This window comes from Equus asinus, chromosome 12 (assembly GCF_041296235.1).
Source record: "Equus asinus isolate D_3611 breed Donkey chromosome 12, EquAss-T2T_v2, whole genome shotgun sequence".
Taxonomy (NCBI): domain Eukaryota; kingdom Metazoa; phylum Chordata; class Mammalia; order Perissodactyla; family Equidae; genus Equus; species Equus asinus.
The window spans coordinates 85,472,743-85,484,963 of record NC_091801.1 but is presented as its reverse complement, the minus strand read 5'-3'; the positions used below and the strand labels follow the sequence as shown (position 1 = coordinate 85,484,963).

General features: G+C 46.9%; 1 protein-coding gene across 6 annotated transcripts in view; it reads right to left on the bottom strand.

Moving 5' to 3' along the window:
• MROH1 (maestro heat like repeat family member 1) overlaps positions 1-12,221 on the bottom strand; it is a 98,326-nt gene that overhangs the window by 48,102 nt on the left and 38,003 nt on the right. For all 6 annotated transcript variants that reach the window (XM_070481883.1, XM_070481878.1, XM_070481882.1 and 3 more), the window contains 3 exons: positions 7,788-7,880; positions 3,213-3,291; positions 2,793-2,906 (listed from right to left, as the gene is read on the bottom strand). In XM_070481883.1, coding sequence (XP_070337984.1) covers positions 2,793-2,906; positions 3,213-3,291; positions 7,788-7,880 — 286 coding nt within the window. The remainder of the gene's footprint in view (positions 1-2,792; positions 2,907-3,212; positions 3,292-7,787; positions 7,881-12,221) is intronic.

Sequence of the window (12,221 nt, the reverse complement as noted above, 5' to 3'; positions counted from 1 at the left end):
GTAACTTATTCTCAATATTAGAAAGTGAAACTCCAGGAAAAAATATGACTGGAGGCCAAAAAACTTTAAAAGATTTGATTTAAAAAGTACAGAAGATAGGCAGAGGCGACACAATACACATATAACAGGGAGTTTCAAAGAAGAATTCTGAAACAGTGGAATATTGAAATACTATAATTTAAAAAAAATTTCTGAGATAAAATAAGATTTGAAACTACATATTAAAACAGCACTCCACATACCTGGGGAAAAATATCACCCCAGGACAGCCAACCATGTCAATAAAATTTCTGGATTTAGAATAAAAAAGTAAGGGCATCCAGGCAAAAACAACCCGCCACCTTGTGCTGATGCGAGGCCTGGGGGTGTTGCTAACCTGACCAAGCCTCACTGGCCTCACCTACTCTTACAGCGCCTTCCTGTGGGTGCCCGGAGGGTTACAGGAGCTCAGACACAGCCTGCACTTAGGACAGAGCAGCTCCTGTGATGAACAAGGCCTGGGTGGGGAGGGGGAGTTCTGATTAGGCTGCCCCTGCTAGGGGACAGGCTGGGTCATCCACCTGGTTGTACACCTTAGAGTTACACGATGTTATATGTCAATTATATTGCAGTAAAATTGAAAAAGAAAGAATAAAACCTGGTTGCCATCAAGGAAAAATATTTTTTAAGGAGACTTCTGATAGATCAACAAGCTATTAATGAATTTCTCATTGTAAGTCAAAATAAATATCTTTTAATTTTTAGAAACCAAAATGAGATACCATAGCACACTCACCACAGTGGCTAAAAGTGACGACTAACAAGTGTGGCAAGGGCATGAAGCCACGAGGCTCACACGCTGCTTGTGAGGTGTAAGGCACGGGGTACAAACAGCTACTTCAGAAAATAAAATGGTTTTATCTACCAAAGTTGAACACATGCAACCTTATGACTCGAAATTCTACTCCTAGGTACACAACTGACTGAACGGGCACAGGAGAACTGTTAACAGGAGCCTTACGCATAACAGTAAAAAACTGGAAGCAGCCGTCTCCCCGTCACCACTAGAACGGATAGACAGTAGGAGATACTCACTGGGGTACTTCACAGAAAGGAAGATGACGGACCCACACTATATGTATAAATTTCACAAACAATATTGAAGGATACAAAACAATACACTCTACAATGCTATTTAAACGCCCAAAACAGCAACACTGCCCTCTGCTGTCAGAAGTCAGCTGGGGGCTCCCTGTGGGAGGCACCTGGGGGCGGCTTCCGGGTGCGTCAGTGTTCTACTCTTCACAGGGTGGCGGACACAGGATTTATTTTGTGATAACTCATTGAGCTGAACAGTTAAAATGTGTGCACTTTCTGTATATGTGTTACACTTCAGAATAGAAACAACAAAACGTGACAGATCTACAAGTGCTGAGATTATAAGTTCTCTAAGATGTACTAGAGTGTGAAAAAGCATGTTTTTGGACTACTTACTACTCAAACATCTATTTCTTTGTGTATACACACATATATATGTACGTAAATACATAGAGAAAGAACTTAAAGGAAAAAATGAAACACAGGTCAACTGAAATGACTTCGGAAACACAAATGCAATGGAAGAATTAACAAAGGCAGGCAGGCAGGATTAGTTACTGCGCACAAATGCTGACCTTCCGCATGGAGACAAGCATCTCTAGCAAAAGGAAACAGCAAGTCAAGGAGAAAATGAAGGCGAGGCTGCCCCAGGTTCCATCTCAAATGCCGCTCAGCCACTCCCAGAGGAGTGGTGCAGGCAACTCCCTTTACCCTCCCCTCCCCGGTTTCTCGTCCGTGAAGCAGGGAGAGTACTGCCATGGCACCTCACATGAGAGGCTGCCTAGGGGCTCTGCTTTCTGTCTGCCGGCTACCACCCTCCGCGTCTGAGGCGCCTCCCCAGGGAGCCAGTGTGCTGATGGCTCCACACTCCCGGCTACATGGCACAAGCTGGGCCATGGTCCAAGCTGCTACTGTCTTCCCTTGTCTCCGCCCTTCCCAAGCTGCTGCTTCATCATTCCCGAACTCCGTAAGCTGCCCCATCTCTACAGACGCTGTTTGCAACCTGGCACTGACCTGGAGCGAAACTCACAGGACAGGCACATTTGTTGCATTAAGAGCTAGAAAGAAAATATTTTAGGCTCCAAGGACCACATGTCCCATATTCTTCTTTGTTTCCTTTCATAGCTCGTTACCATGTAAAAACTATTCTTAGCTCGCAGGCTACAGGCCCAGTGTGGCCCATGGCCATTGTTTACTGAACAAGACTCGCCGAAAAACACAAACTCAGGTGTGAAAAATGCTGAAGCTTATTGCTAATTAGCCTTCAAAACAGGAAACCTGAAACCTTCTATCTAACTGTGAGGAAATAATCAGACATACATATTGAGGGGCCTTCTGCAGAACAACTGGCCTCAACTCTTCCAATGTGTGCCTTCAACTGGACCCCACACAGCGGGGGCAGCGGTAACAGACAACGTGTGACACGTCTGCGAAACTGAGCCTTCAGTCTAGCGGGCGTGTGGCAAACGCCCGGCCTGGGAGCAGGGGCGCAGTGTCCCAGTGCCTGCAGCCCACTGTCAAAGGCAAACATGGGTGATGGACATCTGCTGCTGAGCAGACAGGTACTACTCTTGCAACTTTTCAAAAAGTTTGCAATTTTGCAAAATAGAAAGTTAGGAAAATCTTTTAAAGAACTCAAAGCAAGATGCTCCTTTTCACCTAAAAGATGGACAATATCTAACTTTTTCAGGCAGTGCTCTACACTGGCCACTCACCGGCCGAGTTGATGATGTGCCTCAGGACCTGCAAGGTGCCCACACGGGTCCTCTCATTGCTGGCGTCCAGCTTGGGTAGCAGGAAGGACAGCAGGCGGTCAGGTAAGCAGCAAGCTGCAGGGCAAGCACACATCACAAATTGTCATGATCTGTCCTTGGCTCACTGCCTGCACCTGGAAAACCGGGAGCCGGGGAGGATGGACGCTCAGGGCTGCGGCCCAGCCAGCTCTCGGCTGTGAGGTCCGTAGGGTCACATGCAGGCCCAGACAGAAGTGGACAAAGAGGCCTTCTCTCCCCCAACCCACACCCAAAGCTGCCACCATCCCTTATACAGAAGCGGTTCATCAGCCTCCACGGCGAGTGCAGAAACGTGTGTCCACTGACGGCCTCCAGGTGTGAGGCTGCCTGGCCATCTCTTACCCAGCACTGTGAAGCAGCGCAGCACCTCTTTCTGGTTGTTCATTACCACTGGGCTTGATGACTCCACAGGCACACAAACCTGCTCCAGGGGACAGAAGACAAGAGGTTACGGGGGATGGCACTGCCACCCTGGGCCCAGCCAGGCTGGCGGAAAGGGCAGGTGCTCCTAAAGATGCTGGGCCAGAGCAGACTCCCGAGGGCTCCAGGCTTCTACCTCAACCACCACGGCAGGCAGCTGACCCTGCAGGTGCAGATCACTCTGGCCCTTTCCCAGCTGGCTGCACAGACACACTCACCCCTGTGATTAGAGGCCGCCTCAGGGACCTCAGCCCACGTCCTTGCAGCTGGGGAGGGGAGACAGACAGCAGCACACGCAGCTGACCCTCACATCTCAAAGGAAGAGTCCTGGCTCCTTCCACACCTTACCCTTCCCACCAGCAGCCAGGAGAACAAATTCCCAAGGGACACTTCTTTATGAGAAAGGAGACAGTTTCCCACTTCCCTGGGCATACACTCTTGGGCACAGGCTGGAAACCACTAATCTCTACAATTTGGAAAGCACTGGAAATCAAAACACCTAGAATTCATTCGTTCAAAATAACTTTTAAAAACTTGCTTTGGTAAAAGTGAACCTGAGGATGGTCGCAGGTGTATGTGGGTTCCACTGCACGTTGAGTGACACTGAAGCCCCCCACACTCACCAGGGCTGAGCCCCAGGATAGCATCCCAGTCCTCACTCACCCCTCAGGCTCATGGCAAAGGACTCCAGCAGGGCTTCTGGGCAAAGGGCCTTAAGGCAACTCCTCACTAGAGTCCATCTTATGAGCCAGAAGAGATGACCAACAGTACAGAGCGTCACCAGAACACAGGCTCCGCCCCAACCTGGAATCTGCCAGTTCTCAGAGAACTGTGAGGAAGCAGGTAAGGTGGAGGTGCTGACCACAGGGCTCTGCTCCAGCTTCCCAGGTAGCTCCTTGTTATTTCCATTGTAAAGACCTAATCTGGTCATAAAAGGCACCACAGCTTCCTGCCTGCTACATCAGATCACTCACTCATGTGTGAGGACACTCAAGCAGCCTATGGAGAGCGCCTCGGGGCAAAGAACTGAGGCCTCCCGCCAACAGCCACAGGAGGACGCCACCTTGGAAGCAGATCCTCCAGCCCCAGCGGAGCCTTCAGATGACGTGTGACTGCAAACACATGAGACCCCGAGCCAGAGCCATCCAGCCGAGGGGCCCCTGGATTCCTGACCCATAGACACTGTGAGATAATAAACGGTTGCTACTTTAAGGTGCTAAGTTTTGGAGTCATTGGTTACACGGCATAGATAACCAACGCAAATGGGTAGTCCTCTGAAAAGAGATAAAATTAGATTCTTACTCTTTCCATAAAATAAATTCCAGATGGATTAAACAATAAAATGAAAAAGGAAAATGGGAGGTTCTGAAAAATAACGGTGGAATTCAAAAGGCTTTTCTCAGTATAACAAAACCTGAACTATAACATAGAAGATGGATAAATGATGATGCACAAATTAAATAATTTTGCATGGCAAAAATATCATAAACAGAGCCAAAAAATAAAGGACAAAGTAGGAACAAGAATTTATACACATGATACAAGACTATAAATAACTGTTACAGACCAATATGAAAAACACCTAAAACCCAACAGAAAAACAAAAGATATGAATGGACAGCTCAAAGAAGAGGAAATATCACATTTTTTCCACCTTTTCAGCTGTCATATATTTACATTTTCCTTTTAAACCACTCTCCACTCCCGTCCCCATCCCATAGATAATCATTCTTTGTTTTTACAATTTGTGCACGTGTGTTGTTTCATGCAATCATTTTGATATTAAGTAAATGATATTGTGCTACATCTCTCATTTTTTCTCACTGTTATATTTTCGAGTTGTAAACTTTTCCTCCATAGAGAGCTCAGGCATTCTTGGTTAGGTTAATTCCCAGATGCTTCATAAGTTTCTGTTGCTATTGTAAATGGTATTTGTTTATACTTTCTAGTTGGTCACTACTGGTGTAGAAAAATGCTGTTGATTTTTATAGGTTGGTCCCGTAGCTGGCAACCTTGCTGAACTTATTATTAGTTCTAATGTTTGTGTACTGATTCAGTTCAGACATGAGTGAATTTTTAGATGAAGAATCAACCATCCATAAAACAAATATTTATTGAGTGCTTACAAGTGACAGGCACTATCCTATGTGCTGAGACATAGCAGTGAACAAAACTGACAAAACCCAAACCTCATGCAGTATCCACTGTAGCGGGGGAGAGGCAAGCAACAAGCAATCAGTTACTGAGCGTATTAAAAGGAGGTCAGTGCCCTAGAGAAGCACACAGCAGGGACCAGGTCCCGAGGGCGGGTGGTGGGCAATGATGAAAGACAGTCCTGTCCTCTCTCCCAGGCCTTGTGCCTCCCTCATTTCTGGTTTGTTCTTTATAGAATTGGATCTGGACCCCACTAACAGTGAGAGTGGGAGTTCTTCCTACTCTTGACCCTAGAGGGAATGTGCCTGTTTCCCATTTATCCTGACATGCGCTGAGGGTCTGGGTGAGTAAACTTGATCAAGTTACAGAAGTTCCTTCCCAATCCCAGCTGCTAAGAGTTCTAACAAGAAATAGGTGCTGAACTTCATCAAAAGCTTTTTCTGCATCAACTGGGATCAGAGGATATCTTCCCTAATCTATTTTGGTGATGATAGCTTCTCACTGCTGAACAAGCCTGGTAAGGTGGAGGTGCTGGCCACAGGGCTCTGCTCCAGCTTCCTAGGCTGAGCGCTACTGCACCTCATGTTTTGAGAGTATAGTGTTGGGTCAGTTAGCTTTACTGTGTACAGGATCCTCACATCTATCCCCATAATTATATACTTAGATTTTCTTGTATGGTCCTGACTTGGATTTAGAATCAAGACTAGCCTCACAGAAATCAATCAGGCAGCTCTGGATATTTTTCTGATCTCTAAATCCACCAGTATAGGACAGAAATTAACTGTTCCTCAAAAGTTTGGTAGAACTGTAGAAATTAATAAAAGAAATCTTAACTAAATTGGAATTGGGAGGGCCTGTAGGGGGCGCTCTCACACCCTATCACCTGTCATCAATACACTGAACAGGAAGAGACAGACGCCTGCATCTTGGGTCCCAAGGAACACTATTTTCCTCCTGAAGGAAGATTTCTCTCCCACCCCTCAACAGCTCGGCCAATGAGAAGGCGTTGCCGCCCTGCACTGTCACTCTCCCCAATGGACTCTCCTTTAGGACAGCCCCTCCCTCTCCTTTTTCTCCACAAAAGCAGCTCCCTCCTTCCTTTTCCAAATTTGTCTGTGGTTCACCATTGCATGCATATCCTGAATTACAATTCTTTTGGCCACTCTCAAGTAAACCCATTTTGAGATAAAATAAGTGGCATATTTGCTTTTAAGTTGACAAAACTGAACCTTAAAACCCTGTGAGTCCTTGGTTTGTTTTAAAGAAGGAAATTCTTGGAATATTATTTCCAATTCTTTATTGGTTTCATCAAGTTCTCTATTTCTTCTCCTGCCAATTTTGATGTTTTAAGTTTTGTCTAGGAGTCCATCCATTTCATGCAGTTTTTCAAGTACTTTACCATAGTTCACAACCTAAATTGCTGTGGAATCCCTCTACCGTAGCCCTCCCCTCCCCTGCCCCTGTCTGGGACCAAGGTCCTGAGGGGCAGCCTGTGTGTGCAGCCGGGAACGCCTGGGGCCAGCAGGTCTGTGGGGCCAGGCTGACACTGCAGCTGGTTTGGGAGGAGCCGCAGGCCCAGAGACGCCCCAGTGGCGTAAAGCAAAGAAGTAAATCCACACCTCTCTGCTTTTCTTTCCAAAGAGCCACCTGCTCCCACTCTCTCCAGCTTTCTGCTCCTCTTCTTTCTCGCTCAGAAAGTCTCACGGACTGGACTCACATCTTCACCGCTCCACCCACCTGCCCCGGGATCCCTAGACCTCCCCACCTCTCATCTGACCTGGGGGGGAGTGGCGTGCACAGCTGATAAGCCTCCTCCAAGCCCCTTCTCCAGTAGTGTTCAGACCTCTCCCCTCGCCCACCTCCTACAGCCCCTCTGCTGGCTCCTGCTCACAGCTGCCCCGGCCTCTTCTCTGCTCGGCTTGCGCTCAGTCCCCTAGGGACCCACACCCAGTGCAGACACCTCTGCCCTGCTGGCTGCCTGCTCCTGCCACTTCCATGTTGGGGATTCCTGTGTCACACTGCACGAGCCATTGTTGAGCAGAAGACAAAGTGGCTGCATCACCGAGAGCCACACCCACACAACTCAGGGAACACCCAGCATTTCAGGCCCACCTGGCTGGACCACCCACCCGGGCTCTAGCTCCCTGTACCCTCAGCAGGCACCTTCACATGGAGGGCCCCAGCAAAGCAGCACCAGGGTCTGCCTCTACCCTGCCCCACCGGCAGCATGCTCCCCTCAAAGTGCCCACCCCCAGCAGCTCTTCCCCTTGGAGCCCCACTCCAGTGAACTCACCCTACCCCCTGGTGCACCCTCCCAGCAGCCCACTCCCGCCCCCAGCCTACCTGAGCATGCAGAGCAGCCAGGAGTGAGTCGAGCTGGACCTCCAGCGTGCGGCTGCCCACGCTCACAGCTGCCTCAAGGATCTGGCCCAGGCTCTGCTCAGGACAGGGAAGAGAAGGGCTGTCAGTCCCACCTCAAGCCCCCAGGCCCGACCTCTGGCTGACTGTGGGTGACTGCCAGGGCTCAAAGGAAGAAGCTCTACCTCCACCTCTAGAATTTAGAGGGAAGGGGATTCTCCACTCCCTCCTCTCCCAAACCCATTAAAAGTCGCCCCTTTAAAGTCAGGCCTTCCAAGGGTCCAAATCACCAAGCCCCTAATTTCTTATATTTCCTGGTCTAAAGCTGAATTATAAGCCATAGTCAAAGGTTTCCCCAAAGTAACTGAGGATGCCCATAGATCTGCTGAAGAATTTAACATTCAAACTTATCAGTCTGGTTTCTCAGATTTATATCAATTAGTCCACATGTTTGTCACTCAAGGTCAGGCCCAACACTGGATAAAACTTCCCTGATAGGAAAATCCTGAAAGGAATTTAGAGAAACAGAATTCTAACTATTGGTAGGATGCCCAAACACTTGCTAAACATCTTCATTGAACAATTACAGAAGTTTTTCCCCAGGCTGTTGATTGGAACAAAATTCAGGCTTGCACTCAAAACCCTCGTGAACCTGTTCATGACTATTACAATCGACTTCAGATTGTTTTTAAGGAAAATTCTGGCCTTCCCATGGAAGTAAAACCCACTCAGGTAGCCTTTAACTCTTTGTTCATTAATGGGATGAACCAGGATCTTTCTCTTCTAGTTTAAAGGACCAGAATGGAATGGGAAATGACATCCACTCCAAATTTGTTAATTTAGCAAACCAGCTTGCCTACATCCTAAATGATTCAATTAAAAGGAAGACCACTAAAATCCTTAATTTTCAACTTCAACAAATGGAGGCCCCTAAACAAAACCAAAACCCTCCTGATCTCTGCCATTATTGCAGAAAGCCAGGGCACTGGAAGAAAGACTGCTACGAGCCCAAGTGCTCCAGGTGCTTTCAGGCCTCTAACAGCCCTCCTAATCTCCAACGGCAGGACTCCAGAACCACAGGGCTCCTCCCAATCTTTCTCCTTAATCGACTTGGAGAAAGCATTCTCCATATTGGGAATGGATCTCTCTCTGTCCTTACTGACACTGGAGCTACACTCTTGGTGCTCAACCACTGTTATAAAACAGCCTCTGTCTTGGAGTATTAAGACAGTTCAAATGGTGGGCGTCTCAAAAAAACCTCAACAGATCCCTGTCTCTAAACCTATTCCCTTCTGTTTGGGCCCCCTTAAGAGGTACCCACCCTTTCTCCTTAGCTCCCCCACCCCTATTCATTTATTGGACCAAGATTTCTTAGAAAAATATCATGCTGGAATTTCTCTCTCTCGAAAGGGGGAAATAATTCTAGTATTTGACAGCAGCAACCAAAATAGCCAACTAGGTGAATCCAATGACTCTTCAACATCTTTTATTTGCTCTGTCTCAGACATGACTGAAGCTAATTCTAAGGACACTAATTATTTGTCCCTAATGGACTAGTTACCACGCTCATGATAGGGAAAATCTTCAACTGATATCGGGAGAATCCACAGCGCACCTCCTATTAAGATCCAATTAGATCTCTCCAAGCCTCTCCCAAGAATTAATCAATACCCTATAAATAAGGAGGCCCTCCAGGGCATGAAGCCGATAATGGAAGACTATAAGGCCCAGCCTCATTATCCCTTGTACTAGTCCCTGCGATACTCCTATTTTGCCTGTGAGGGAACTGAATGACCACGGATAGAGGTTTGTCTGGGACCTCTGAGCCATAAACAATATTGTCACCCCACTGTCCCCAATCTCCATACTTTATTAGCCTCTATCCCCACCGAAAGCAAATTCTTCACTGGGAGTGATTTACGTAGCCCCTTTTTTAGCACCCCAGTGGATAAAGCTTTGGGAAGAAAAACAATACACCTGGACAGTGATGCCTCAGGGTTTTACCGAAAGTCCTTATTACTTTTCCCAAACTTTAAAAGTTGATTTAGATGATATAAAGTTTCCTGGAGGCTGTACTTTATTACAATATGTAGACGACTTGCTTCTCTGCTCACCTTTCCAGGCTTCTAAGACAGCATCCACCTTGTAAAGCTTTTAGCCTCAAAGGGCCATAAAGTTTCTAAAGAGAAGGTGCAATTTTTTCAAACTCAAGTTCGTTATTTAGGGCACCTGATCTCAGAACAAGGGCTGCACCTACATCCAGACAGGCTTCATGGCATCCTGAATTTCCCCAAACCTAAAAGCAAACAACTACAAGGTTTTCTCGAGTTGGCTCGCTTTTGTGGGAACTGAATTCCAAACTTTTCTCTCACAGCCCGGTCTTTATATACGTTACTAAAGAACACCAAATCTGACCCTATTACTTGGGAAGATCAGGATGACCTAGTTTTTAATACCTTAAAGGAAAGCTTGATAAATCCTCCTGCCCTTGGACACCCTAGCAACTCCCCTTTTTCCTCTTCATATATGAGGAAGGAAACGCTCTCAGAGTATGCACCCCAAAACACGGAGATCACCTTCGCCCCACAGGGTCCTACAGTCAGTAGCTAGACCCTGTGGCATGAAGATACGCCCCTTGCCTCAGAGCCATTCCTGCTACTGCCCTCTTGGTTGAGGCCACCAAAGAAATAGCCATGGGGTCCCACTAACTATTCTTGTACCCCGTGTGGTAGAAACCCTTTGAAACTCTCATTGCACTCAACCTTTCAACCAGTCATCTCACCTCCTATGACAGCCTCTTGCTAACCGCTTCTCATGTGACTCACTGTAACACCATTAACCCTGCTACTCCTCCCCTCCCACTGACGAAACCCCTCACAGCTGCTTAATACTGACAGACCACCTCCTGACCCTGTGACGACTTACGGGAAACTCCTTTGGATAACGCTGACTTTTTGTGGTTTACCAATGGTTGTTATTCAAAGGGTGAAAATGGTAAATATCATGCAGGGCAGGCTTCTGCAACTCCTTTTGAAGCCACTGAGGCAGCACCTTTGCCCTCGACTACATCCCTGAATTATACGCTCTTACTCAGGCCTGCATTTTGGCTAAGGATAAAACTAGATGTTTATATGTTACATATCCATATAACATTTTGGCCAAGCAAATATCTATACTGACAATAGATATGCCTTTGGAGTAGCTCCTGACTTTGGAATGCTATGGAAACAGAGAGACTTCCTTACTTCCAGCAGGGATAAAATTAAAGATGGCTGTTACGTCCAGAGATTATTAGATGGCATACTCTTGTCTGCCACTTTGGCTATTATTAGGGTCCCTGGGCATTCCACTAACTCTCTGGAAGCTGAAGACACCACCTGACTGATACTTCTGCCAAGAACGCTGCTCTCAAAAGAACCAATAACAAACCTCTGTCATGGTCCAAAGAGATGTTCCCCCAAATGATAACCTAGAAAAATTGACTAGAGATGCCCAAGACTTGGCCCCAGAAAAGGAAAAGCAATATTGGAAACCTAATAACTGGTGGTTTGATAAAAAGAGAGAACTCTGTCTTGGGCCAAATACTAATCCAGTCCTGCCAGAGACTCTCAAATTCCTACTGCTGGCCACTGTACATGCATTAAATCATCCGTCTACTGATGAAATGATACCCTTCCCCACACTGGTGGGGAAATATTAACAAGGTCACAAAAAGTGCTTACCTTGCTTGCCCCACCTGCCCAAAATACAGTCCTGAGAAACCTGTCTGTACCGCCCACGGAAACTAAATTATCCAACGGACCATTCAAGGTTTAGCAAGTGGATTTTACTCAGCTTCTCCCGTCTCATGGACATAAATATGTTTTAGTCATGGTTTGCATGTTTTCTCACTGGACTGAAGCTTTCCCTTGCAGACAGGCTACTGCCCCTTCTGTAGCTAAAATTTTATTAGAAAACATTGTCCTCACCTGGGGAACCTCCCATGAAGTTCACAGTGACCAGGGAACTCACCTCACCAGTCGAGTGCTTCGACAAGTCTCTACTGTCCAGCCAGCTCTACAGCGTTTTCACTGTGCGCACCACCCTCAATCTTCAAGCCTAGTGAAACGTACTAATGGTACCCTCAGACTCAACTGGGAAAACCTGCAGATACCCTTCAAACACCCTGGCCACTGGTACTGCCATCAGTCCTTCTAAAGCTCAGATCCACCCTTTTTGGAACCCATGTAAGTTCTCACCCTTTGAGCTAATCACTGGACGTCCAATGCACCTGGCTCCTGCTTCTTTTAATCCACAGCCAATAAGAAGAGATATATTTCAATATTGTAAAGGCCTAATTATGCTTCTGTTGAAAATAACCGTGCTTTGATAGAGCAATCCTTTTACAGCGTGCTCCCAGGAGAAAAAGACCTTAAGCAT